We start from the raw sequence: 25,240 nt of genomic DNA on the forward strand, positions 1-25,240 counted from the left end.
TGGCTGACAGGGCGAATTTCTAGCTGAGACAGCAGCTGGGCCCAGGCGGCCGTGCAGCAGGCCCGAGCCAGGTGCTCTGGGCAGCCAGGGAGATGAGCCAGCAGAAGAGTCCTGCCCACACCTGTCCTGAGGTCAGGAAGAGCGGGGTCCAGCAGGTCCCCACACTGAATCTGCAGAGCTCCGGCTGCCCCCTCAAAACTGAGGACAGCCTGCAGCTGAGCCGGGCTCTGGCAGGACCAGAGTCCACACAGGTGACCTTGAGATTGGACAAGCTGGTGACAGGAAACCTTGGCGCTGCCTGACCCGCTCCATCTGGCAGTTCAGCCTGAAAAGATGATTTGTTAAAATAAACAAATAAATAAATCGGTCAATAGACAGGTCAGGCTTTCTGTCCAGGTGAATGTCAGTCAGTAAACCCTATTAACTTGGGTCTTGCTGTGGCCACTAGGATGCTGTCCAGAGGGCAAGGGCAGCAGGCCTGGACATGCAGTTGTAGGAGGGGTGGAGGGATGGGCAGCTTCCTTAGATGAACCTTTTCAAGGTGGTTTCCAGCCGGCCGCTATAAAAGGGTGTCTGCAAGTTCTAAGGGTGGGTAGAGCCCCAGCAGGATCAGCCTTGGACTTCTGGAAAGCGTTGCGCTTTGCCCCAGGGGGTGTGCGGGACTTTGCCAGCTGCGGAGAGAGCTAGAAGCCTATAGAATAGTCTGAGATGGGCTGCGGTGCGGGGCAGGTAGATGGAGGTCTCCCAGAGCGGCGGGGAGGACCTGGGCGCCCCGCAGGGGCAGGAGGCAGCCTCCCCTGCAGGTCCCTTCCGACCCTTGGCCCTTCCTGGCCCCTTTTCCGGGTGGAAAGAGGAACTGTGCATGCTGACGGGGCTTTCAGTGAGGCCCGAGGGGCCAGCGATGCTCTGACCCTGGAGCTCCCTGCCTGGCAGTCGTTGGGACCCCAGAGAAACATCCGTGGCTGTGGCTAACCGAATTGTTCTTTCGGTTTGAGCCAGCACCCCTTTTTGACTCAGATCCGGTAGGGCAAGGAAAGCACTTTCTGGAAACCCTGTCTGGGTCCTCCAGGGGCAGAAGGAGCTGCAAGATCGAGGATCGAGGATCGGTGGGGACCAAGCACGTGTTTGGCACCAAAAGAGGAAAAGAAAAATGCTTGGAAGGAATTTGCTGTTTCCCAGCAATAGTGGAAGCGCACTCTCCAGGTCAAAGCCTTGGGGACGTCCTCGCACCAACTTAACCGTCCCCAGCTGCTGTATTTCCAATGGTGTCAGGGGTGGGCATCCGGACCTCCTTCAGGGTTTAGTGCTGTCCCCACTCCCAATAACCTCTGGGGCCGGCAGGTCTCCCTGCCTCCCAGGACTATTTTAAATCCCTTGGGTCACAGGGCTGCACAGCTGTTTGCAGAATTTTTCTTGCAGCGGATCTGCAGTTCTGCTTACTGCTCCTCCAAGTGACTCACAAGGGGACGTGGGGATTTCTGAGCTGTTTCAAAACTTACCCAGAATATTAGAGTTTTCATGCAGCCCTGGTTTATTTGAAAAGAAAGAAAGAAAGAAAAAAGCCCCAAGGCTAACAACATATGACACACAGATGCAGAAGAGGGGAGGGGGCCTCCCGGACTCACGGCCTGTGTGCACTTTGGCGCTGGATTGGGGCCGAGGGGTCCTGCCCGACTCCCAGGCCTGGCAGACCTTCACCTTCCACTTGGCCCGGGGGTGCATTCAGGAGGCTTCCTCCTTGGACACCAGCTGAGGCCTTTAAAGGAAAGACCTCACCTGGTGCATGTCACGGCTCTAGGAGGGCAGTTGTTATGCTGTCCCCACTTTATAGATGAGGACACTGAGCATGGGTAGCTAAACAGATTGAGGGCACTTGGTTTTCATCAGGTGAAGGATGCCCATCGTTTCCCACTCTGCCAAGGCAGATCCTGCCTAACCTCCAGAGGAAGATTCTTGGTGTCCCCAACCTCCCTTTTGCAGAGACGAGCAGAGGCAAGGGGACCCTGAGCTCCTGAGGGGCTGAGGTCCTAAGCAGAATCCAGGGTCCAAGATTTGGCTCACCCTCATCTACCTGGGGTCAGCAGCAGAGGCCTGTTGGGTTGCAGGGAGGCTAAGTATCTACTTCTTACTTCTGCCACAAGCTCAGAAGCACACTGCTGTGGTTTGGATATAGTGTGTGTCCCCCAAGGGTGCTGGAGTCCATTGTGGGGAATCAAGAGAGCGGAACTGCAGTCTTATGGTGTCTAGCGAGGGGCTTTGGGAGGCCATTAGGATCAGATAAAGTCACCAGAATGGGACCTCATGGTTGAGCCTTGGTTTTATAAGAAGAGGTAGAGACCAGAAGACAGAGTCGTGTCCCCCCATCTCTTGGTATGTGATGATGTCCTGCATGGCCTGGGGACTCTGCCAGCAAAAAGACTGTCACCAGATGTGGGCCCTCAACTGTGGATCTTCAGAACCATGAGCCAAAATCAACCTCTTCTCTTTCCTTTTGTGACTCGCCCAGAGCCTGGGAGGATTCTGTTTTGGTGACAGGCTGAGAGGCAGCCTCCTTGGTAAAGGGATTTTTCTAAAGTGCCTAACTCGCTTCAAGGATCTTAGGACTGGGCTGTGTCTGCCCTCAAGCGTTGGGTGGTCTGCTTGAAACTGGCTGGGAAGCCAGGGGAAGGGCTCTGGGCCTCAGTGACCTGAACTACCGAGGATCCAGGTTAGGGCCACCAAGGATGGGGTCTTGATCAGCCCACCCTCCCCAGTTCATCCTAGTCCTACCCCTCAGGATGTCAAAAGCAGGGCTAGTAGTCACGCTCTGCCCCACCCCATCCTAAAACAGGACAACCAAGGAGAAAAAGTGACAAATGGTAATTAAGGAACACTCCCAGCCCCCATAGGATAGATGCCTTTCCTGGAAGTCAGAGGCAAACTGTGGGAGTGGAGAGAGAGAGAGGGGACCCTCCTTTCCCTTCCCGGTGTCCCCAGTCCTTTGAGCAGGGGGCGAGGAGCAGGTCTGAAGCTATCAAATGTCAACTTGAATTGGGGGCGGGCAAGAGGTTCATGGAAGAGAAGGGAACCCCAGATCTGTCGGGTCCCATTCCCTTTCTATTCCCCTCGCAGGGCCGCCACCACGAGGGACACCAGCTGCTTTGAGAGGAGGCAGCCCCTAGCTGGGCAGAGAGACCAGCCTGTGGCTGGGGCTAAGCCCTTGGTGGCGGGGTGAACCGAGGCCCGCTCCTGGCTGCCTCCCCGCCTCTGATGTAAGCTGATATTTTAATTCTCTTACAAGGAATGGTGTTTAGAGAAATGACTTAACCGGATTACTCATCGTCTATAATGACTTGGCCCGACTCCGAGGCTATTCCTAGACGTGACGCTCGAGGCTTCGATTCTTTCTTTACTTTTGCCCCCCCGCCCCGCGTTTTTTTTTTTCAATTTTTTATTTTCAATCCAAGAAATTACATTCCGACCAGGCGGCGGCCCCGCCCCTGCGCGCGCCCCCTGCACGGCATCCTGGGAGTTGTAGTCCCCTGGGCCCCGTGGCCCCCTTGCCCGGCCCTCCCCACCAGCCCCAGGGGAGCGTCGCGGGCAGGCCGGCCTCACAACGCTGCTCGCCTCCGTTTACCCACCTGTCAAGTGAAAGGGCGCTCGCACAACATGGGCTGGCGGGCCGGCTGCGCTGTCCTTTTATGTAAAAGTGCTGCACAGACCCCTTTACTAAAGATTCGTTGTCCTGTGCATTCGGTACCCATCTCCAGGCTAGGTAACCACCTGGCGATGCGGCGGCTCTAGTTAGCCCGATCCCGAGATCCGGGACCTGGCACCTGGCAGTCAGCCCTTCCTGCCTCCTTCCTGCCAAGCCTGTGAACTCGTACAGTAGTGTCTGTTCCTCAGTGTCCTCAAGAGCGCTCTGGGGACAAATACAGTGGTAACTTCTAGGGACTGGGGTGATAGTAACTGAAATAACACAGGCCAGGTGCAGGTGCAGTGCTGGCTGGAGTAAAACCGGGTCACCTCTCCCAGTCCCTGGCCTTGGCTCAGTGACGGAAGGACTGACCAATGGGCCACAGTCTCTGTGGCAGGAAGTTAGGGACTTGGCTCTGGTTGTAGCTTGTCCCAGTGTCTACCTAGTAGACAACTAGTTTTACTAGATAGGACCACAAAACACATGTGGGCTGAAGGACTAAATGAAGGTTAACTCCCTGCTTCCAGATGAGGCACCCAGCTCCCTGAGGTTAAGCGACTTGCCCAAGGCCGCACAGCTGGGCTGTCTGAGTGGGATGAAAACCCCAAATCTCTCTCCTTGCCCTGCCTCTCCCCTCCCCGCAGGGGGATTCCGCTCAGCTCAGGAAGTTCAGGATCTTGGGTTCCTCCCTCCTGTTGGGTTCCTCCCTCCTGTTGGTTGGGGTCAGGGAGGAGCCCTCAGCCCAGCCCTAACCCAACAAGGGAAGCGGGTCCAGATTCAGCAGGGAGGCTGGAGGAAGCCTGGGGCAGGTGTGTACGGGGCTCCCTGCGTGGACAAGCACAGGAAGCTGCGTCCACGTGCCCTGGCAACCATGAGCAGAGCTCCTTCAGGCAGGAAGCTGGCCCCTGGTGATCAAGGACTGAGCCCTATCCCAGCACCACTACCCCCCCCCCCCACACTCCCTTATCCCCAAAGGCCAAAAGCTATTCTTGTCTTTTTCTAAAAGAGGCGTTTGAAACCATGAGCCAATTTTTTCCATTCCTGAGCTTGGGTATCGTCTATTTCGGGCATTTGTTGTTTTCCATGAGTTGCAAATGCCACCGAGAAGCCGGCCTTTCCTGGACAGCTAGGCCAGGGAGGGCGGCAAGGCAGCGCCAGCGTTAAAAATACTTCCCGCTTCATTTCTCCTTTGAAAACAAAGCCCTAGGGGCCTTTTGCAACTGCTGAGCCTGGGAACAGAGCTTCTCAGGGCAGAGAACTGGCTGCGTTTCTGTTCTCTGAGTGCAGTGAATGGCTTTGCAGGTTTCAGAAGAAGCAAGGGCACTGACTTTGCTCTGTGACCTAGGGCTATTTGCTTAACCTCTCTGGGCCTGGTGACCAGATGATCTTGAATCATCTGAGAGTTCCAGGGTGAGAAAACCCCCAAGGTCAGTTTCTCTTCTTAGAAACAGATCAACAAAAGGTGTGAGCAATCAGCTTTAGCTCAAAGTGTCTGGAAACACTTTGGGAGCTCCTGGGCCCTGAAAGTGTTCTAAGGGGATCTAGAATGTTCTCAGCAGGATTCATGTACTTGACAAAAAGATTAAAGGCCGTTAAGAGGAGAGTAAATACACTATGGTAGAACCCTGTGAAGGAAACAGCGGTCACAGAGAGAAGCTGATCTGTGTTATACCTGCAAAGTTCCCCAAGATCTGTAGTTGACTGAACAAGCAGGTTGTGGGACGCAGCAATCAGAATTGTATCATTTACTTACACACAGAAAACAAAGATGTATACTTTATGACACCGTGGATTCCTGTATTTATGAAAATACATACGGAACATTCTAGAAGACTTTATCCAATCTGATAAGGGGGAAGGAAGGGAACTGAATTTGGGGTAGTGCCAGAAAAGACCGATTTATTTGTAGTATTTTTACAGGAAGAATGTGTTTATTTGTGATGGCTTGTTTTTCTTCTGAGGGGCCAGGTGACCCCTTCAGGCTGTCCCGGTCTGGGACCCTGTGGTTGCAGGAGGAGGTGGCTGTGGGTTGGGGGTGGAGGTGTGCGAGATAGAAGCTTGAACGATGGAAGTGTTTATGCTTTTAGGGAGGCAAACAGAGCTGTCTCTGTAAATCCTCTGCAGGATTTACTGGCCGTTGTAAATTACTTTCTATTGCAAATAATGCCCTCAGGAGGCAATTAAATTTAGATCATATTGTTCTCAGGTTGGTCAGGCAGGTGTTGACTCGCTGGGCCTTCGCACAACAGCCCCTGCCTGTGTGAGAGTGTGCTCTGCTACCTGGATAGCAGCGAACCCCTGTCCCGTGCTGTGATGCGCGGCTGCTCTGTAAGGGAGTGAGTTTCCCATGCATGGGAATATCCAGCCCAGGAGCGAGGGCTGGACTAGACTGTGCCCCGTGGGCAGCATCCAGGTCTCCACATCCTGCGGTGCAGTCGTACCTGCTTCAGTGGTGGGGCTAGAAGCCTGTTAAGCTTCCCCATGCCATCCATGGCAGGGTCTCTATCACAGCCTCAGCTGTCCCAGAGGGGACAGTGACTTGTAACCTTGGAAGTGGGAGGCACTGTTAGAGTCACCATGATGTGATTATTCTGGACAGTTAATAAATGTTGACAATGATGTGTCTGTTAGCAAATCTGCAGGTGGTGTCTCTTACACACCAACCCATGGGGAGAGGGACAAGGGGTTTATCGTACAGAGCCCACAGTGCCGTCTGCTCTGGGCTGAGCTTGCAGAGATCTGTCATCCCAGGGTCAAAGGGTAATAGCCAGGGTGTGGGGGTCACCAAACTGCAGCCTGGTCCATTCATTTAGAGGATCCCTGGCATGCTGATGGCAGTGAGGAGGCAGAAGGTTGGTGGGCTCTTGGGATGGGGGCTTCTCTTCTAGGCCCCAATGACTGGGTTTAGCTCAAGCTCCACCACACACTGGCTGTGTTACCAGAGCTAATCTCCCAGACCTTCATTTTACCCTATAAACTGAGGATGATAATGGTGTGAACTGCAAAGAGCTGTTATGAATACTAAAATCAATCAATGAAACTTTTGCATACCTACTATGTGCTGGAACAGGTTTCAGGTCCCAGCTAGCTATTTGCTGAGACTTTAGGCTCTTACTATCCAAGTCCCTGTCTCCTCCTGCACAGGCCCAAGCCACTGCCACGCAGGCTCCACACCTCTTCTCGGCCTCCACTCACCCTAAGCCTCAGCGTCTCCCTCAGCAGGGAATCATCCCCCCTGTCTGCATTGCTCAGCTTGTAACTGCCATACTGCGTGGCATACGTGGACACTGGCTATTAAGGTTGAGTTAGAGACATCAGGCATTCTGGAATCCTGCAGAGCCTAGGTCAAGGACTCAGGAGTCTGGTCCCTATTAGGCTAACATGAACCACTCCGCCTTCTACCTCGGGCTGTGGGGGCTGTGAAACGCCCAGGACTACTTAAGACAACGTCGAAAGCACTTTGCTTACCCTGCTCAGCCTCAGTCTATGGCAGACGGCGAGAAGGATTCTTCCAAAACTCTAGCTGTGCCCCTAAGGGGACGGGTGCCAGGCCGGGATGATTCCTGGAAGTGCGCCTTTCTTTTTAGGTGGCGCGGGCGGAGGGGGCGCACACTACAACTCCCAGACTTCCCTGGGGCCAGGGGCGGGCCCTGCCCCTCGAGAGGACCGGGCTACCAATGGGAGCCCAGAGTGGGGCGGGGCCGCGCCCGGGCGGGGCGGGGCTGCGGGAGGCGGCGGCGAGCGGAGCGGCGAGTCAGTCGCGCGGGGAGCGCGGGGCCGGGCAGCATCGCGTGCGGGGTCTTCGGGCGGCGACGTGGGACCGCGGCGGGCCATGGGTAAGCGGCTTGGCGGCCCGGGACGGGGCTCGGCGACCCGCGGGGAGGGCGGGAGCTGCGGCGCCGGGTCTGCTGGCGGCGGGCGGGCGGGTGGGCGTGCGGGGCGGGCGCGGGTCCGGCTTCTGGCCGGGGCTTGGGCGCGCGGAGCGAGCGGGGACCCGGGCGCCCGCACCCGCGCCGGGCACCGCAGGGCGAGGCTGGGCGTCCGCGTGCGCTCTTCGAAAAAAAGGAAAGACGAGAAGTTTGGCGGCCGGGGCTTCCCGGGCGTTTATTTCGAAACTCTTCTCGCCGTCTCCTGCCTGAAATTTACCAAACCCGGCAGGGTTGTCATCCCACTTCCTGCTGCGGTTTCAATCTCGAGCTGGGCTCAGCTAATTTGTTGTGACAGCTGTCGGCGCAGTCCCTCTGCCCCCCGCCCCTCGCGCCCCGTGACAGCCCCGCGGGTTCTCAGAACCCGCCGCGCGGCCGAGAAGAGGCGCCGGGTCCGCGGCGCGCGGCGCGTCCCGCTGCGGCCGCGTTTCCTGAAAGTGACTGCGCGGGTTTTGAAGAACTTGCTCAACGCGCTTTGAAGAATCCACCGTTCCTCTTTCGGCTGGGGGTGTTGCTCGCCCGCGGTCGCCGGCTGCTGGCCCGCTGCCCCTTCTCTCGCTCTCTTCTTTTTCTCTTCCCTCCTCTCCTCTCCCCCTGTCTGTCTCTTGCTCAGCCTTCCCAGCCCCGTGCGGGGAAGAAGTAGCTTCCCCTTGCTCTCCTCTTCTCCCGGGTCTCCAGCAGGGACAGGGTGGTGGCCCGGGGAGTGAATGGGGAGAAAAGGGCAAAGGCGCAGGTTTCGGGCCGTGCAAGGAGAGAAAGTTCCGCTTCGCTCTTCCCTGGAGCTGGGGGCGCAACCCTGGTGCCTCATCTCCAACGCTTTGCAGCTTTTGCAGTGTCCGGGGGGGGGGGTAGCTGCCGGACTGGGGTCGCACCGCCCTCCGTCCCCGTCCCCTCCGGTGCAGTGGCTCAAGCCGGGCATAGGGAGCCGGAGGACTCAGGGAGGTTCTTGGGGGTGGTGCTTTCTGGACGCAGCGTCTCTTTGTAGAGTCTTGGGCCTGCGGGGAGGGTCCGAGGGGCCCAGGGAGAGAGTAACAGGTGCTTCATGTCCCCCCGCTGTTGGGAACTGATGCGCCTATGACAGTTTCTGCCCCTACAAGTGGGCTAAGGCACAGGAGGTGGGAGAGGGTGGCTAGGAGGTAGGCCTGCAGAACAGAGTTGCAGAGTGTAGTCTGGACTCACCTGGGGCCTCGAACTTGCTATGGCAGAGGTAGAAAGGGCTCTAGGATCAGCCCCTCCACCTTTGATTTATAGTAAGAGAAGTGGAGGCAGAGACCAGCCCAGGTCTGGCAGTGAGGGAGGGACAGGCGTCCAAGACTTCTTGCTTTCGGCCTTCTCCAGGGTCTCCGGTTTGGGAATTGGAAACCCAGCTGGAATGATCACAGTCCCTGAAGGCCCCGGGCAGCAGGCTTGGAAGGCCATGCTGGGTGGGGACAGAGAGAGTAGGAAAGCCCAGAGGTAGGGGAGTGCCCCCTGTTGGGTGACATCTTGGACAAGTCACCTGCCCCTGCATCCTGTTTCTCCCTAGGTGGGGTGGAAAACAGATCTTCTTCATCCGCAGAAGATCTTAAGGTTCCATCCAGCATCTCCCAGACTTGGCCGGGAGGGGCAGTGTGGGTTTAGTTCTATCCTGGAGCAGGAGGGTTTAGGACATTCCAGAACTGAGTAGAGGGACAGGGCGCTCCAGTGGGCTCGGGAGTTGGCAAAGTCACATCTGGTACCCCATGCCCTTCTGCCTTTCTGGACCTCTTACTGTCTTGACTTGACCCCAGCTGCTCCCAGGCCCTGTCCCCCACCCCCACCCCGCCCAGCCGAGGTACTGAGCTGGACTCTGGCGAGTGCTGCACCCTGAGTCCTCAGGGTCCCCTGCCCAGCCCCTTTGTCCTCAGCACTGGCTGTTGGCAGTTCTCTCCGCCCCAGACTGCCCCCTGGAGTGAGCCCCTGCGGAGACTGCCAGCAGCCTGCTTCTGGGCCTGGCGGGACTGGCCGCTTCAAAGGCTGTCTTTGTTTGGGCTTCAGCTTTCACCAAGAAACTGCCGCCAGCAACCTCGGCCAGGCCAGGGGGCGGGGCTGTGGCTGCGGTTGCCATTCAGGCTGCTGTTGCCATTATTTTCGTAATTGACACAATGTTCCCAGTTGTGACTTTTCATGAAAGGAAGTGTCACTTCCTTCCCATCACACCAATGGTGATTGGTGGCGGGTACACTCGCTCAGCAGGCCCCCAACCCCAGGCAGTGTGGCCTCCAACGAGTCCTGGCCCCTCTCTGGGTGTCAGGGCTGTCTAAGGTGCAGGGTGCCCCTCCCACAGGCACAAGCTATGTTCCTGTGGTGCAGTGAGGTACCGTGGGGACTGGGGAGGACAGGCAGGTGTGCCCGCATTCAGGGGTGCGTGCACACACGCCTGCCTATGGTTTGTGGGGGAAACTCATTTCTCATTGTCTTCCATTTAAAACCTTGGCCCGTTGAGTCTAGCATACCCATCTCTTAGGTGGGTAAACCAAGGCACAGAATCAGCGGCTGAATTGGCAGAAGATGCACCTGTGTGGTGCCCCAGCCCCCTACCCCAGCCCTGCTCCTGCCCCACTCTCTTCTGATTTCCGCCATTGTTTGGCAGGGCAGGGGTGGGCTCACCAGGGCCTCCGACTTCCCCTCACCCACCCACATTCGTTCCCTGGCTAAGCCCAGGTGAGACCACTTGAGTCCCTGTTCCTTCAGCTTCTTCCCTTTGCAGGGACTCCCTCCTACCCCAGTAGACAGCCCTGGCCCAGGAGCCCACTCCCTACTCTGTGGCAGTATGTGGCAGTTTCTTAAAGGAATATCAATGGACATCAACAGTTTTTCCTTCTGTTCTCAAGACTGTGGAGACAACAGTCTTTATTCAGAGATGACGGGGCTTCTGAGGGCCTCCGAGGCCCGGGAGATTGACTCACACAGGAGAGGCTCTCTCTGCCTAGGCCGCAGCCTGTTGACCGGCCCCTCCTGTCCTGGGTAACTGAGCAGTCCACAGACCAGCTGTTAGCAGTGTCAGGGGTCATGTGATACAGAGCCAGAAGGGGAGGTGGGCAGATTTGCATCCTCTGAGCAGAGATGAGGAAATTGGTGTCTCCCCAGCCCCATCAACCAAAAATACTCTAGGTCTCAGGGTTGGATGACTTGGAGCAGTCAGACTGCTCTGCCACTGGAAAGCTGTGTGACCTGAGGCAAGTTATGGCAGGCCTCTGAGCCCCAGGTAAGGCAGCTGTTAAAGCCGAGAAGGAATACCCACTGGCGAGGCTGGGAGGAGTTAGAAAGGCAGGTGCAGAGCACCAGGCCCAAGGCCGGCCAGGGATCTGGTCTGAGTTGGGGGAGCAATAGTGCAGGAAGGGAGCTTGGGGCTGGTTGCATCCCAGCAGCTTGGGAGGCTGAAGCAGGAGGATTTAAGTTTGAGGCCAGCCTCAGCAACTTAGTAAGGCCCTAAGCAACCTATGAGACCCTGTCTCAAATTTAAAAAAATTAAAATGGCTGGGGATGTGGCTTAGTGATTAAGCACCCCTGGGTTCAATGCCTAATACCAAAAACAAAAAAGTTTTTTTAAAAAGGAGTTGGGGAAGCGCGTGAGCACACACACTGAGAGAGCACCCTCTCCTGGGAGTGAGTGACACTTCCGCAGCCGAGGATCTGGCACTGAGCGTGACTCTTGCCTGAGCCTGGGAGCTGAGCAGAAGCCAGGTTCCTAACGCAGGAGGAGCCTGGGTTCCTAACCGCAGGAGGAGCCTGGGACTCGGCTCCCGCCCACCCCTGCCACCCCTCGCTGCCTAGTGAGGGGCTGAGGCACGGGGACCCTGGCTCACCTCCTGGCCCAGCCACCCCCCTCCCTGCGTCCTCTGCCAGCAAGAAGTGAGCAATCCAAGGGGGGCAGGTCAAGTCCTGCCCTCAGCGATCAGGACTTCCCCGAGGCCATGTGGAACTGCAGGGACCCCAGGCAGCAGGAACGCTGTAAAGGGGCTCAGGGCTGTCGGAGGGAGCCTCCAGGCTGCGGGCTGCGGGGCACTTGCAGTGGAGGGTCGTGGTCCCCGACAGAGAGCTGGACAGCAGGCGGTGCTTCTCCTCTGCGTATGTTCTGAATGGATGTGCAAGTCAGTCACAGCACCGCTGCTCCTCGGCTCTGCGGTTGTCGTTAGTTGGTTTGGAGAATGTGACCAACTCCTAACTTTCTGACGGAGTCTTTTTAAAGAGGAGCGCTGGGGTCTTGCCCTTTGGATACTAAATTGTTTGACAAAGCTAGAAAAATGGAGTGCGCACATAGGCCAGCGTTCCACTGCGAACAGAGCAGAACAGAAAGTCCAGAAATAGCCCCAGAGAGGTTCCTAAAAGCGTTGAGATTGTGGGGGGAGAGGCATTTCAGTCACTGGGGGGGGGGGTCACCCAGTCAGTACTGGCAGCACCTAAGGCTGGGGGCTGGTGGGGAGCATGGTGAGATGTGTCACAAGTAAACAGTGACACATTCATCACCATTGTCGTTATTGTCCTAGACAGAAAAGGTCACATCTGAACGAGGTCTGTGTAGAGAGCGAGCTTGCTTTTCAAGCTCAAGCCACCTCCCCCCACAAACAGGACGTGGAGACCTCGTCCAGGAAGGGACCATGTGCACACTCAGAGCAAGATACCGAATGACTAGGTGGCTCCTGGCAGTGGCAGTGATGCAGGAGCGGGTGGGGTGGGCCAGGTCCCCAGCTCCATAAGCCCCTTCCCTCCCGTGCAGAAGCAGGCGGGCAGGGCCCACCCCACGTCTGGGAGCCCGTTTCCCGCTTATTTTCACAGCAGAACCCTTTTTCCCCGTGAAGGTTTGCCTGAAGCCCCAGTCTATAAGTGACCAGGGATGTGAGGGATTAGAGTGGCCGGGGACAGGCCACAGGGGCTCTTCCAGCTCTCTCGTCTAATACTGTGGACTCGGGGGCGGAGAAGGCCCTGCCAGGATAGGCAGACAGCGCCAGCCCTGGCGGGGAGCAAATGGAGACCAGGTTCACTTGGGGACCCGGCAGGACACAGAGAGAGTGTCTCCCTGTGTGTCTCAGGGCAGGAGCTCGGGCCTTTCCCATCTGGGCTTCAACGGCTCTGACTGGTGACCTCCTTTCCCGGTAACCCTAGTGCTCAGCTCCAGAAGGTTTTCCCTGAAGGGGAGACTTGTGAGCCAGAATCCAGCAGAAGGGACCAGAGGTCCTCTGGTCCACCTGGCCACCTGCTGAGATGGCCCACATAGGATCAGTCTTAAAAATGCTCCCCCGGGTGCTTCCCGTGGTCCATCCCCTTATGGACTCATCAGTCGTTTTGCCTTTGAGAAGAGTCTCACTGTGTTGTCCAGGATGGCCTCAAGCTCCTGGGCTCAAGTGATCCTCCTGCCTCAGCCTCCTGAGTAGCTGGGACGACAGGCATGCCACCCAGCATGCCACCCTCTGCCTGGCTCAACCACCTCATTCTTTCTGAAGTCCAGGGATAGTAGCATGACCGGGGAGGAGCCAGGTCACACTCAGAAACGGAGCTGATGGCCAGGACCTGAGGCAGCGGGAAGGAAGCGGGAGAGAGGACTCGTGTGCAGCAGGCAGGCGGGAGAGGAAGGCCAGTGCGAAGGAGCGCCCCGATGCCCCGAAGCTCCTGGAATTCACAGTCAGCAAAGGATTTGAGGCCTTTCTCCCGTGTCACAGAGGGAGTGACCAAGCCACCAGGTTGCCAAGAACTTGGTTGGAAAGGCATTGCTGTGGCGGGTCGGTTGTTAACACCCAGGATTCCTGGAGACTGGCTGTGTCTTGATTGTCAGAGGGCACCAAGAGGGTGACCCCAGTCTCTCTGTCTCTGACTGGTCTCCAGACTTGCTGAGGTTCTTTTCAAATTTTTAAAAAATATTTTTTTAGTTGTAGTTGGACGCGGTACCTTTGTTTTATTTTTTATTTTTATTTTTTGCGGTGCTGGTGATTGAACCCAGGGCCTTGTGTTGTGATACGAGCACTCTACCAACTGGGCTGTGTCCCCAGCCCTGTGTTCTTTCCTTCTTTCTATGCGGTGCTGAGGATGGGACCCAGCGCTTCACACATGCGAGGCAGGCGCTCTCCCACTGAGCCACAGGCTCAGGGCTTTGCACAGGTTGATGGTGGCCACGGCGGCCACTCCCCCCGTGCCATGCAGGCTTCGTTTGGCATCCTGGTCCACCAGGGAGACAAGCAACTTAACCTCTCTGGCTTCAGTTTCCTTCTCTTTAAAATGGATCCTTCCCAGCCTGAGAGAAGGTGCGTGAAAGAGCGAGAGATGTGAGCAAGCGGTTGCAGGCTCAGCAGGGCCTCATGAACCACCAACTGTCGTCAGAGGCAAAGATTCTAGCACCACATGCCTCTGGCTTCTGCGGCCCTGGGTCATGCTGGTACCAGCTTATCGTTCCAAGGGAGTTTTTCCCTGTCTAGGCTGGAGGGGAGTCTTGCGGGTTTCCAACAATACAGACATCTGGAGCGGGAGCAGAGAGGAGTAGGAGCCCTTTCATACCAGAATAACTAACAGAAAAGCAAGAAAAGGCTGGTGTGAGATGTGCCATTCCTGATCTTACAGATGCTGCCAGCCTGCTTCACGGCCGAGGCAGCTTCCAGTGGTTGTAACTTCTGCAGAGGCAGTGGTGTTGCATTTTTGCAACCGTAGGCACATAGCTGGCTGCCCTTGGTAGGACAGACCCTGCATTCAAGAATGGTTGTCCTGAGCCTTGCTCGCTCCTGCTGATCTGACACCTCTGCATTTGGAGGCTGGAAGTCTCCTGAGGTATCAGGGTTACATAGGCGACAGGTACTTCTGCCAGGATGACCGTGAGCAGCTGAGACAGTGAGATAGGAGTGCTGGGGCCACTGGGGCTGGGAAAGGCCACCAGGGGAGGGACTTGGCAGCAGAGAGCTGTAGGGCCCTCAGGACCCTGGCAAGTACAGGCAGCTTGAGACCTAAGTGGGGCAGTTAGAAGGCCACAAGTGCTTAGGGACAGGCCAGATGGGTCACAAGTGGCACTCATCTGCATCACCCCTGGAGGAACACCTGTCCAGGCCCCTGGGAGGTGCTCTGGGGACCACAGACACAGGAGCCTTGTAGCATCCCTGATTCACTGAGTGAAACTTCCTGCCTGGGTGTGGGGCAGGCGTGGGGGTCTTGCCCACTTCCTCTGACTTGTCCCCAGAGGCTTAGGGTCTTCAGAGATGTGGGAGATGGCTGGGAGAGAAGGGAGGACAGAGACAGATGTGCTTAGAGGGACAGCCTGAGGGCAGCCAGGGCCAGGGGCAGAGGCCACGCGGAAGGAAGGCAAGGACACCTGGGAGCCTGGGAGCAGAGGTCGGAGGGCACAGGCGCCGGCCCTGCCCCTCTCCGCAGCTCACAGTCTCCCCTGCCCTCCCTCCCTCTTTTCCAGCAGCACCCCCTGTCAAAGGGAAAAGGAAACAGTCAGAGGAGGGCCATGCCCTGGAGCCCCCCACGTCCCCCGAACCCGACGGTGCACAGAGCAGGGGCCAGAGCCCGATCCAGCTGGAGGTGGGTTCCGCGACTCCCCGGGACGTCTCTGCACCCCGGCCTCCGAGCGCTCAGGAGGGCCCTGCCCCTACAGAGCCAGCAGGGGCCCACGCCAGAAGTGCAAGAACTGGGCGCTGAGCAGGCCAGGGGCTGGCCGGCCCCTGTGGCAGCGAGCCTCAGACATAGGTCTGGTAGCCGAGGCCTCCTTTCAAAGGAAGACGGCCGCGTGCTGACCACAGCCAGGCAGAACACTGTCCTCCGAGGTCAGTCTGCGTTTCCACCCACCCGTCCATCCATCCAAGAGCACATCACAGTGGCCCACGGTGGGTGGGTTGCAGCAGCCACCGCAGCAGAGGCCTGGGAACAGCCCGAGGAACAGCCCCACCGTGCCTAGGAGCACCGGGCACCCCAGGGCCTGGAGAAGCCTTCCAGGAACTCGGCCTGATACAGGGGCCAGAGGAGGAGTAACAGGTCAAGGGCGGGATGAAGAGGTGGTCCTGGCCAGGAGGCAGGGCTGCTCCTCTGACGCTGGGCACTGAGGGCTGGCCCGTGCCAGCGCGACCCAGAACTGCAGTCCTTGCCCCATCCTGCCCACAGCCCGTCCTCCCTCGGTGCCCTTGCAGGTGACAGTGCAGCTAGGGAGGGGCTGGGCCGGCGCCTTGTCCTCCCCAGCCAGAGGTCTGGGCGTGCCTCGCCGCCCACGGGCGGGGGCCTGTGCCCACGCCTCCCGTTCTTTCCCTAGGACTCCCCCGAGGCAGGCGGGGAGCGGGAGGAGGAGCAGGCCTTCCTGGTCAGCCTCTACAAGTTCATGAAGGAGCGGCGCACGCCCATCGAGAGGGTGCCCCATCTCGGCTTCAAGCAGAGTGCGTCCTGGGGTGCAGGCAGGGAGGGGGGCCCAGCAGGGATCCCACCGGGCCGCACGCCAGGGCAGGCCCCTCTGCTCTGTGACCCCGGACACTGCCCGCCCGCAGGGCTTCCAGACAGAAAGGAGGCCTCCGGCAGGGTCCGGGTCCGTGAGGTGGACTCCATCCACGTGACCACCGGGCCGGACGTGCACAGAGCCCAGCCCGCCTGGCGTGGTGGCGGCCCCGCCTGGGTGCGCAGGGTGCAGTCTGACGGCCGCCCTGCCCTCTTCCCTCCAGTTAACCTCTGGAAGATCTACAAGGCGGTGGAGAAGCTGGGGGCCTACGAGCTGGTAAGCCGAAGGCCACCGAGCCCCCGCCATGCTCGTGTCCCCTCCCCGCACGCCCCTGCTGCACCCGGGAGGTCTGGGCAGGGGCAGCCACAGGGCTGGCCTTGCTGCCGACAGGCAGGGAGGAGCCAGGACCCCGTCCAGCCCCGCTGGCTGCAGGGCCAAGGAAGAGTCCAGCGGGGGACTCGGCTGTTCTAGCCGGTTCCTCTCTTCCCGTCCGCTCTGCTCCTGTGCTGCCCACGCTGCCTGGGCCGGCAGCCACGGCCCCTCCAGCCTCCCGCCCTGGCTGGAGGAGTCCCGGGAAAGTGCGGTCCTTGCCCCCATCCCTGCGGCGCCAGGTCCCTGACTCGGTGTCCTCGCAGGTGACGGGCCGCCGCCTGTGGAAGAATGTGTATGACGAGCTGGGGGGCAGCCCGGGCAGCACCAGTGCAGCCACGTGCACGCGCCGCCACTACGAGAGGTAGGCGCGGCCACCTGCCCACACCCGACGGCCTGCCCCTCCCGGGCCAGCCCCGCGGCGGGTGGCAGAGGAGCTGGCGGCCTTGGGGTCAGGAGGGAGGGAGGCCCCGGGGTGGCCGCCTGCGGACACGCTGCTCCCCGCAGGCTGGTCCTCCCGTACGTGCGGCACCTGAAGGGAGAGGATGACAAGCCGCTGCCCCCCTCCAAGCCCAGGAAGCAGTACAAGGTGGCCAGGGAGCCCCGGGGCGATGACGGGGCCCCCGAGCGGCCAAAGAAGGCCAAGGAGGAGAGGCAGGTGGACCAGGTGAGCACGGGTGGCCAGCGGCCCCCCGCAGCCCCCTCCCGCCCGCCCTGACTGGCCGCGGGCTCCAGCTCCTCTGCGTGGCCCCCAGTCCCACGCCTCTTCACCAGGCCACGTCCTGACGCCACGCCGTGACCACTCACAGGACACCTTTAGAAAACTTTTCCCCAAAGTGCTAAAAAGCCCACAGGGGCCCTGGACACCCCTGACCCCTGATGCGCAGGCCCCGGTCAGGAGGTGTGGTCTGCACCCAGCCCTGAGGCATGGCCTGTTCTCATTCTAGATGGTTCCAGGAAAGACCAAATCAGACACAGCAGACCTGACACAGCTTCCCGGCCAGGAGCCCCCTAAGGACAGCACGAAAGAGCAGGGCCGGGCTCCGGGGCCCTCTCTGCCTCCTGGGAGTGCCGGCGGCTGCCCTGAGGCATACAGGCGGCTCCTGACCAGCTTCTACTGCAAAGGGACCCATGGCATCATGTCGCCACTGGCCAAAAAGAAGCTCCTGGCCCAAGTCAGCAAGGCGGAGGCCTTGCGGTGCCAGGAGGAGGGCTGTCTCCACGGGGCCGGCGGCCCCAACAGGGGGGCCCCGGAGAACCCCCGGAGCCTGGAAAGGCTGGCCCAGGACTCCGGGCCTCCGCTGCCCCCTCAGGAGGGACCGCAGGCCCTTGGTGGCAGCCTCAGGGTGGAGGCTCCGGCGGGCCCCTGCCCGGCAGCGCCCGTTTTCACCGGCTGTTTCCACGCCTACCCCACCGAGGTGCTGAAGCCTGTCAGCCGGCACCCCCGGGACTTCTTCTCCAGCCTCAAAGACGGGGTGCTGTTGGGACCTCCTGGCAAAGAAGAGGGGCCATCCGTGCAGGAGCCCCCACTGGCGTGGGGCGGGGACGCCAGCCGTCCCTCCGCGTTCCATAAAGGAGGCTCCAGCAAGAGCAGCTTCTACCCCAAGCCCAAAGCCTGCTGGGTGTCCCCCATGGCCAGGGTCCCTGCCGAGAGCCCAGTGGCCCCACTCTCGCTCCCCTGCGGCCCAGGCCTGGGCAACAAGCGTGGCCGGGAAGACGAGGGCTTTGTCTACGGTGGCAAGAAACTGCAGGCGGTTCCGCCCTTTCTTCAGGAGGCCGGTGCCAAGGAGGGCAGGACCAAGCCCGCCGCCCCCGGCCTGGCCCTCTCCTGCCTGCTGGGCCCGGGACTGGGGCCTGCCCTGCCGGAAGCCCACAGGGGCACCATGCTGCACTGCCCACTCAACTTCGCCAGCACTTCAGACCCTGTAAAGGGCCAGGCCGCACTGCCCCTCAGCCCCCTGGTCATCCCGGCCTTCCCGGCCCACTTCCTGGCCACTGCGGGGCCCTCGCCCATGGCTGCTGGCCTGGTGCACTTCCCCCCCACCTGCTTTGACAGCCCCCTCCGCCACAGACTCAGCCCAGCTCCTGCCTGGCACGCGCCCCCCGTCACCGCCTGCACGGTCCCCCACTTCTTGCACCTCAACACCAAGCTGTAGGTCGGGCCTGCGGGGCAGTACCGGGCAGGCCCTGCTGGGGGCCTGGGTCGCAGACCACCAACCAGGGCGCCTGCACCGGCAGCCTGGCCTGGGCAGAGGGAGGCAGGGGAACTGGCTTATCTCAAGGAAGCAGCCGAGGCCTGGGGAGGACAGGCAGGGTGGGCGCCTGCTGCCCGGCACCCCGGAGCAGAGCCCAGGAGCGGGCCGAGGGGCTGAGGGCAGGTGGAGGCGTCCAGGTCTCCCGCGGAAAGCCTAATAAAAAGACCCCAGTGTGAGCGCCACCAGCGCGGAGGTGTGTACAGAGCGACCCTTGCAAGTGGGACACGGGCCATGGCTGGGACCTCCAGCTGGGGCGCCATGGAGATGAGATCTGCCCTGGGATCTGGAGGCCTCCCTGCGCTGGAGAGCCGCCTGAGCGTCTGCAGGCTGGGCGTGTCCGGTGCCTTCCACCCGCTTCCCTGGTTGAGCCTCAGGACGACGGCCTGCCCTGCAGCCGGGACTCAAGCTCAGGACGGGCAGGGGACCGGCTCCGGCAGGCCAGGCCAGGCCAGGGCCGCACACCGGTCAGCTGAGCCTCGGGACTCCAGCCTCAGGGCTGGAGAGGGGCTCTTGACGTCTTGCCCAGGCTGGTCTCAAGCTCCTGGCTCAGGTGGGCCTGCTGCTCAGCCTTCCCATGGCCAGACCGCAGGCTGCCCTCCTGTGCCAAGGCAGGGTGGGGCTAGTGACGCTGAGGCCCGGGCTGCCCTGGTGGTCGGCCTTCACCCGCTCCTGGAGAGGCAGGAGGGGCAGATGCCGGGCTGGGTGGGCAGATGGCCTTTGATCTGCGCCACCAGAACCCACTCTGCCCGCTGGAGTCCCTGCTGCGGACCAGGGGAGGGGCATAGTGTGGCCCGTGGATCACGGGTGGGGCTGCTGAGGACAGACCCAGGATGTGCCTGGCACGGGGTGGTGGCCGGGGTGGGAGGCAGCTGCCTGTGGAGGAGTGCTGGGGTGCAGGTGCCCCCACCCCGAGCAAGATCCGCAGCAGGCGGCCAGGGGTGGGGGCCACCACTGTTGTGGGCGCTCAGACTCCGCGGGGCCATCTCCCGATTCCTTGCCCCTCTCCTGAGGGACTCTGAGGTGCCAGCCTAATTACGTGTGACCTGACCTGAGCTCCTGACTCACATCCGCACGCTGCCCAGAGGGTGACCAAAGGCAGAGGAACCAACTTGTCTACACTCCAGGAAAACGCCCTGGGTGCTCGGCCACGGGCCATGGGGAGTCCGATCCCCTGGCTGAGGGGAGGTGGGGGCGTCCTGCTTTGGATGGGGCAGGAGCTGCAGGGTCCCCTTCATCTGCAGAGCAACGCAGGCCTCTCCTGATAGGACGGTGGCTCTGTGGCCAGGCAGCAGGGCTCGGGCGCAGAGCGCAGCACTGTGGCGACGGCGCCCTCTGGAGGCAGGTGTGGAGAATGCTTCCCAGGGAGACAGGCCTGGCATCCAGCACCAGGAAGAGCCAGGCTGCAGGAGCTGGCGGGCTGTGGGGACCGAAGAGGAGCAGACAACAAACACGGTGCCCGGAGGAGGCGCCGCTGCGGAGAAGCTGGGCTGGGGACGGCGCGCAGCTCTGTGCTCGGGGCTCGGAGTACGCCCGCCTTCCCTGCCATCCGCAGCGTGCGCAGCGCCGGGCAGCCGCCACCCCACCCGCTCTGCAGGCACGCGTTCAAGTGGACCCGAGGGGCCTCTAGAAGGTGGCTTTGAGCAGTGGCTGGAAGGGGACGGAGGGAGTTCTGTGGCCAGTGGAGTCCAGGAGCTAGAAGGCCTGAGTGGGCAGAGGGTCAGGAGGTGACCCAGCTGGGGAGGGGCTCCCAGGTCACTGGGGCAGCCAGGCCCCTGCTTGGAACAAGAGGAAGACAGCCGCGTGTCCCAGCCCGCTGCCTATTTGTGGCGGTGCGGGGTCTGACCCGGGGCCGCAGGCACGCAGGCGGCGCTCTACCCTGCACCCAGCCCTGCTGTTTTACCCACGGCTTCTGGGTCTGCCGGGTGGGATGGGGTGCCCAGGACGGGGGCAGAGAGGGAACCCATTCTTGGGGTGGTGGGGCTGTGGGCCCGTCTGGCCAGTGCTTCCGTTGGTCAGCGGGCAACAAGGCTGGGAACTGGGTTTGGAGGAGGCTGGTGATCTCAGGAGCAGACCGTGGCTTGGAAGGCCCCAGGCTGCACTGGAGACAGGTGACATGAGTTTCAGTGAGACCAGGCGCCAGCTGGGTGCAAACTTGGGATCCCACAGGGCTTAGAGCAGAGGGTGGGTGGTGGCACGCACAGACTGCTGGTCCCCTTGGACTCGGACAACTGGGGACATATAAGGAGGTGGCTGGGATGATGCAAGGGCCATGGAGATGGCCGTCAGGGGTGTCCACAGGAGCCCATGCAGAGGCCGTGGGAAGGCTCTTGGAAAGCCCGGTTGTGGGGAGCCTTGAAACCACCACAAAGGGAACTGCACAAGCACAATGGACCAGGTCCAGGTCCACAGGGACTGGGGTCCACAGCAAGGGCACCATGCAGTGGGGGGCACAGTTGCCTGGCAGCAATGGCTCCCCTTCTTGGGATAAGGTGCCTCTCAGAAGGGCAGCTGGAGCCCAGCAGGTCAGTCAGAGACTCCTACGGCTCAGCAAGGATTTGACCTCAAGACTGGAGGCTGCTGATAGTGGCCTGACGATGTGTTTAGTGTGTATGTGTGGGTCTGGGGACTTACCTCGGGGACGCTTTTACATACTGAGCTCTATACCCTGACAGGTTTTTTGGTTTATTAATTTATTTATTTTGAGCTGGGGTCTCATCAAGTTGCTGTCTTGCTAAGTTGCCCAGGCTGGCCTCAAACTTGCCAGCCTCCTCCCTTGGCCTCCCACATCTCTGGGATTATGGTGTGTGCCTCTGTGCCTGGCTAAATTTTTTTTTTTTTTAATTTTTTTTTTTTTAATATTTTTTAAAATATAGTCGACTGCACTTAAAATCAAATTTTGCAGCTCAGGGGCGGGGTCTGAGGCAGGAGGATTCCAAGTTCAAAGTCAGCCTCAGCAATTTAGTGGGGCCTTAGCAACTTAGCAAGATTGTGTCTCAAAATAAAAAATAAAAAGGACTGAGGATGTGGCTCAGTGAAGTGCCCCTGGTACCAAAAAAAAAAAAAAAAATCAAGTTTCACCAGGTGAGATGCTCACCTGTTACCCCAGCAACTCAGGAGGCTGGGGCAGGAGGATTGCGGGTTCAAAGCCAGCCTCAGCAACTTAGCAAGGCCCTGAGCAATTTGGTGAGACCCTGTCTCAAAATGTAAATTTTTTAAAAAGGAACTGGGGAAGTGGCCCTGTGGAACCACTTCCTGGAGCTATAGGGGCTGCTGGCCTTGTGCAGGGCGACCGCCATTCACCACCGTCCCACCGTCCTCTTGCCCATGGGAGCCGGCCTGCCCCTGCCCTGGGCTCGCCTGCACGCAGCTGCGCCGTCGGACACCAGGGGCAGCGTCCCTTCTTTGTTATTGGAAGGTCAGCTCCCTAGATAGGGACTCCAGCCACTGCTGCTTGACGCTCCAAAGGTCCCGGGCAGGCCGGCTCCCATGGGCAGGGACGGTGGCCAGGGACGGACCTGGCTCCCACGCCCCTGCTCCTGCCGCTCGAGGGGCCTCTACTCTGCCCTGGGCCTCTGCACATCCACAGTGACCGCGCTTTGTGTTCTTGGATCCAGAATGAGGTACAGCAGGCTCTGGGGTGGCCAAGGGAAGGGGCCCTGGACTCGCTCCTGGCCCAGCTCCTCGGGCCCTCACTGGTTCTGGAACACCTGCGTCACCTGCCCACAGCGAGGTCTCTCTGGCCACTGCCCCTGGGTGCGAGGGGCCCCACGGGGAGGCAGGGGCTGGGGTGCTGGAGGGGAGCCGGGGTCTTGGAGGCGGGAAGACCCCCCACCTCTGGGCCTTCCCGGACGCTCTCACTCCTCCCGTTCTTGGCTTTGTGCCTGGGCAGCGGGTGGACAGCGAGGGTCAGGGAACTGGGAGGCTGAGGCAGCAACTGGACCCAGCCCAGCCCAGGCGGGAGGGGCCCGAGCCCCGAATGGAGGGAGAGCCAGACGCCGGCGGAGCCTTCAGGAGGGGATGCGATCCTGCCTGAGCCCCTGGGCTCCGGGCAGGTCAGCACAGAAGCTGCCCCGGACAGCAGGTGCGCCCACCTGCTGGGCCTTCTGTGTCCCCGCCTGTGACACGGAGGCGAGTCACCCCGGCCTCAGGAGCGTGGGTACCCAGTGAGAGTCCCGGGAGGCGAGTCACCACCTCCTGCAACTGTGGTTCTGCTCTGCCCGCCTGCCGCCATCCTGCCCCGTCCCCCGCCCTGTCCCCGTCCCCCCCGCCCCCATCCCCTGCCCTGCCCCAGTCCCCTGCCCTGTCCCCCGCTGCCCCGTCCCCTGCCTGTCCCCCCCGTCCCCGCCCTGCCCTGTACTTGCCACTTCTGAGACTCCACGTGTCCCGACCGCTGCCTCCACCTGGCCTCTGACTCAGCCACCCTGGCCGTGGGATCCTGCCTGTCTGGGTCAGGAAGGCGAGTCCCCCAGGTGCCCGCCGGCTGCCTCATCACGGCTGCGGGCAGCGTCGCCCTGACTCGCAGTGGACGTGACGCGTGGAGCAGTGATGTCTGCCGGGAGCGGCGTGTGGGCAACCAGCCTCCCTCCCTCCCACTCGAGCGCGAGGGGCCACCAGCGGGGAGGTTGGTGTCGAGCGACTGTTCCAGGAGGAGGGGCAGGTCCTCCCCAGGGGCCAGGTGGACAGGGCTGAGCGGGACCCACGCCGGGGCCACCTGCAGCGCTTCGGCGAGGAATCTGGGGAGACGTGAGGGGCTCCCGGTCAGTCCAAGGCAGAGTCCGCCCCGGAAGCAGACGCCGCTCCACGGAGACCCCGAGGGAGCCCCAGGGGGACAGCGGCCCACCGGGTGGGCGCTATGGTCAGACTGGAGGACGGGCGGAGCCACACAATGCTCTCCGGTGTCCCCGGCTGGGCATGTCCTCCCGTGACAAGGTTGACCGAGGGCATGTCACTCAGGAGTCACCAACACTCCTGGGTACTTCCTGCACCTCAGTGGCCCAAGAGCGCTTCCTTTGAGACTCGGTTCCCCCTCTTTATCCTAAATCCCTCTCTCACCCGCCATGCCCACGCTTTGCTCCTTGAACTTAAGAGTTGGGGAGGGGTGAAGATCCATCTTCCATGGTGGCTTCAGGCTGCCCAGGGGCAATGACCCTGCCTTGGGAGGGATCCCAAGTCTCATCCTGCCTGGTGCACACCAAAGCTGGGGAGGCTGAGGCAGGAGGATCACAAGTTCAAGGTCAGCCTCAGCTGGAAGCATGTTGCAGAAGCTAAAAGCTTGGACTCCAGGATTTTGATGCTTACTAGTTGTTGAACTTTTGGCAACTGAAATTTTCTGTGCTTTGTTCTCTGTATGACAAAATGTAGACAATAGGGCGTCTACCTCCTTGGGTTTGTCAGCACTGATATATGGAAAATGCTTAGAAAATCGTGTGCAGTGTAGTTAAATAATAATGCTGGCATAATAAGAAAGAAAGAGTAAAAAAGAAAGAAATTATTTGCACAATCCACCCCTTTGGTGGGTCTTAGTTTCCCTCCTCCTGCCCCCTAGGGAGCCTAGGAGTAACACATACACCCGTGCAGCTGAAATAAAAGATCGCCCAAGCAGCAGTAAGTGTGGGCGAGGGTGTGGGGAAAGGCTCACTCACATGTTGCTGGGACTGCAAACTGGTGCAGCCACTCGGTGAAGCCGTGTGGAGATTCCTCAGGAAACTTGGAATGGACCCACCATTTGACCCAGCTATCCCACTCCTTGGTTTATACCCAAAGGACTTAAAATCAGCATCCTGCAGTGATGCAACCACATCCATGTTTATAGCAGCTCAATTCACAATGGAACCAACCTAGGTGCCCTTCAACAGATGAATGGATAAAGAAACAGTGGTACATATATGCAATGGAATATTACTCATCCCTAAAGAAGAATGAAATCATGGCATTTGCTGGTACATGGATGGAGCCGGAGAATATCATGCTGAGTGAAATAAACCAATCCCAAAAAAACCAAAGGCCAAATATTTCCTCTGCTATGTGGATGCTAACCCATAACAAGGGAGGGTAGGGAGGGGAAGTATAAAAGTTTACTGGATTAGACAAAGGGGAATGAGGGGAAGCGGGAATGGGAACAGGAAAGACAATAGAATGAACTGGACAGAACGTTCCTGTGTTCACATGAACACACGACCAGTGAACCACCTCATGTACAACCACAAGAATGGGCAGTTATGCTCCATGTGTGTGATATGTCGAAACACACTCCGCCGTCATGTATAGCTCGGAAGAACAAAGGAAATAGAATGAAATCAAATTTAAAAGAAAGATTACCCGGAGCTGGCTCAGTAGTGTGCTGCTGTAGTCCCAGCGCTTTGGAGGCTGAGGCAGGCGAATAACTTGAGCCCAGGAGCTCAAGCCTGCAAGGTCAGCCTGGGCAGCAGGGTCAGACCTCGGCTTAAAAAAAAATGACCCATTTCCTCTATCTCCCTTCTTACCACATCCCAAACCCAAATAAGGACACAGGGTTTGCTAAGATTTTATTTTGAATTGAGAAATATGAAACAAAAAGAAAACAAGAAAAACATTTTTCTTTTTTCTCAAATTA

At 59.6% G+C, this 25,240-nt stretch overlaps 1 protein-coding gene across 2 annotated transcripts; it reads left to right on the forward strand.

The window, feature by feature from the left end:
- Nucleotides 1-7,394: 7,394 nt before the first annotated feature.
- Nucleotides 7,395-21,397, forward strand: Arid5a (AT-rich interaction domain 5A). Of its 2 annotated transcripts, none has more exons than XM_047523505.1 (7): nt 7,395-7,512; nt 15,008-15,126; nt 15,848-15,968; nt 16,248-16,300; nt 16,660-16,757; nt 16,901-17,060; nt 17,341-21,397. In XM_047523505.1, the coding sequence occupies exons 1-7, from the start codon at nt 7,509-7,511 to the stop codon at nt 18,547-18,549; spliced, it is 1,764 nt and encodes a 587-aa protein (XP_047379461.1). In that variant the 5' UTR covers nt 7,395-7,508; the 3' UTR covers nt 18,550-21,397. The 2 variants fall into 2 exon arrangements, with proteins under 2 accessions (XP_047379461.1, XP_047379462.1); XM_047523506.1 differs by having other exon boundaries at nt 7,419-7,512; nt 15,011-15,126.
- Nucleotides 21,398-25,240: the final 3,843 nt, after the last annotated feature.

Source organism: Sciurus carolinensis, chromosome 13, assembly GCF_902686445.1.
Source record: "Sciurus carolinensis chromosome 13, mSciCar1.2, whole genome shotgun sequence".
Lineage (NCBI taxonomy): Eukaryota > Metazoa > Chordata > Mammalia > Rodentia > Sciuridae > Sciurus > Sciurus carolinensis.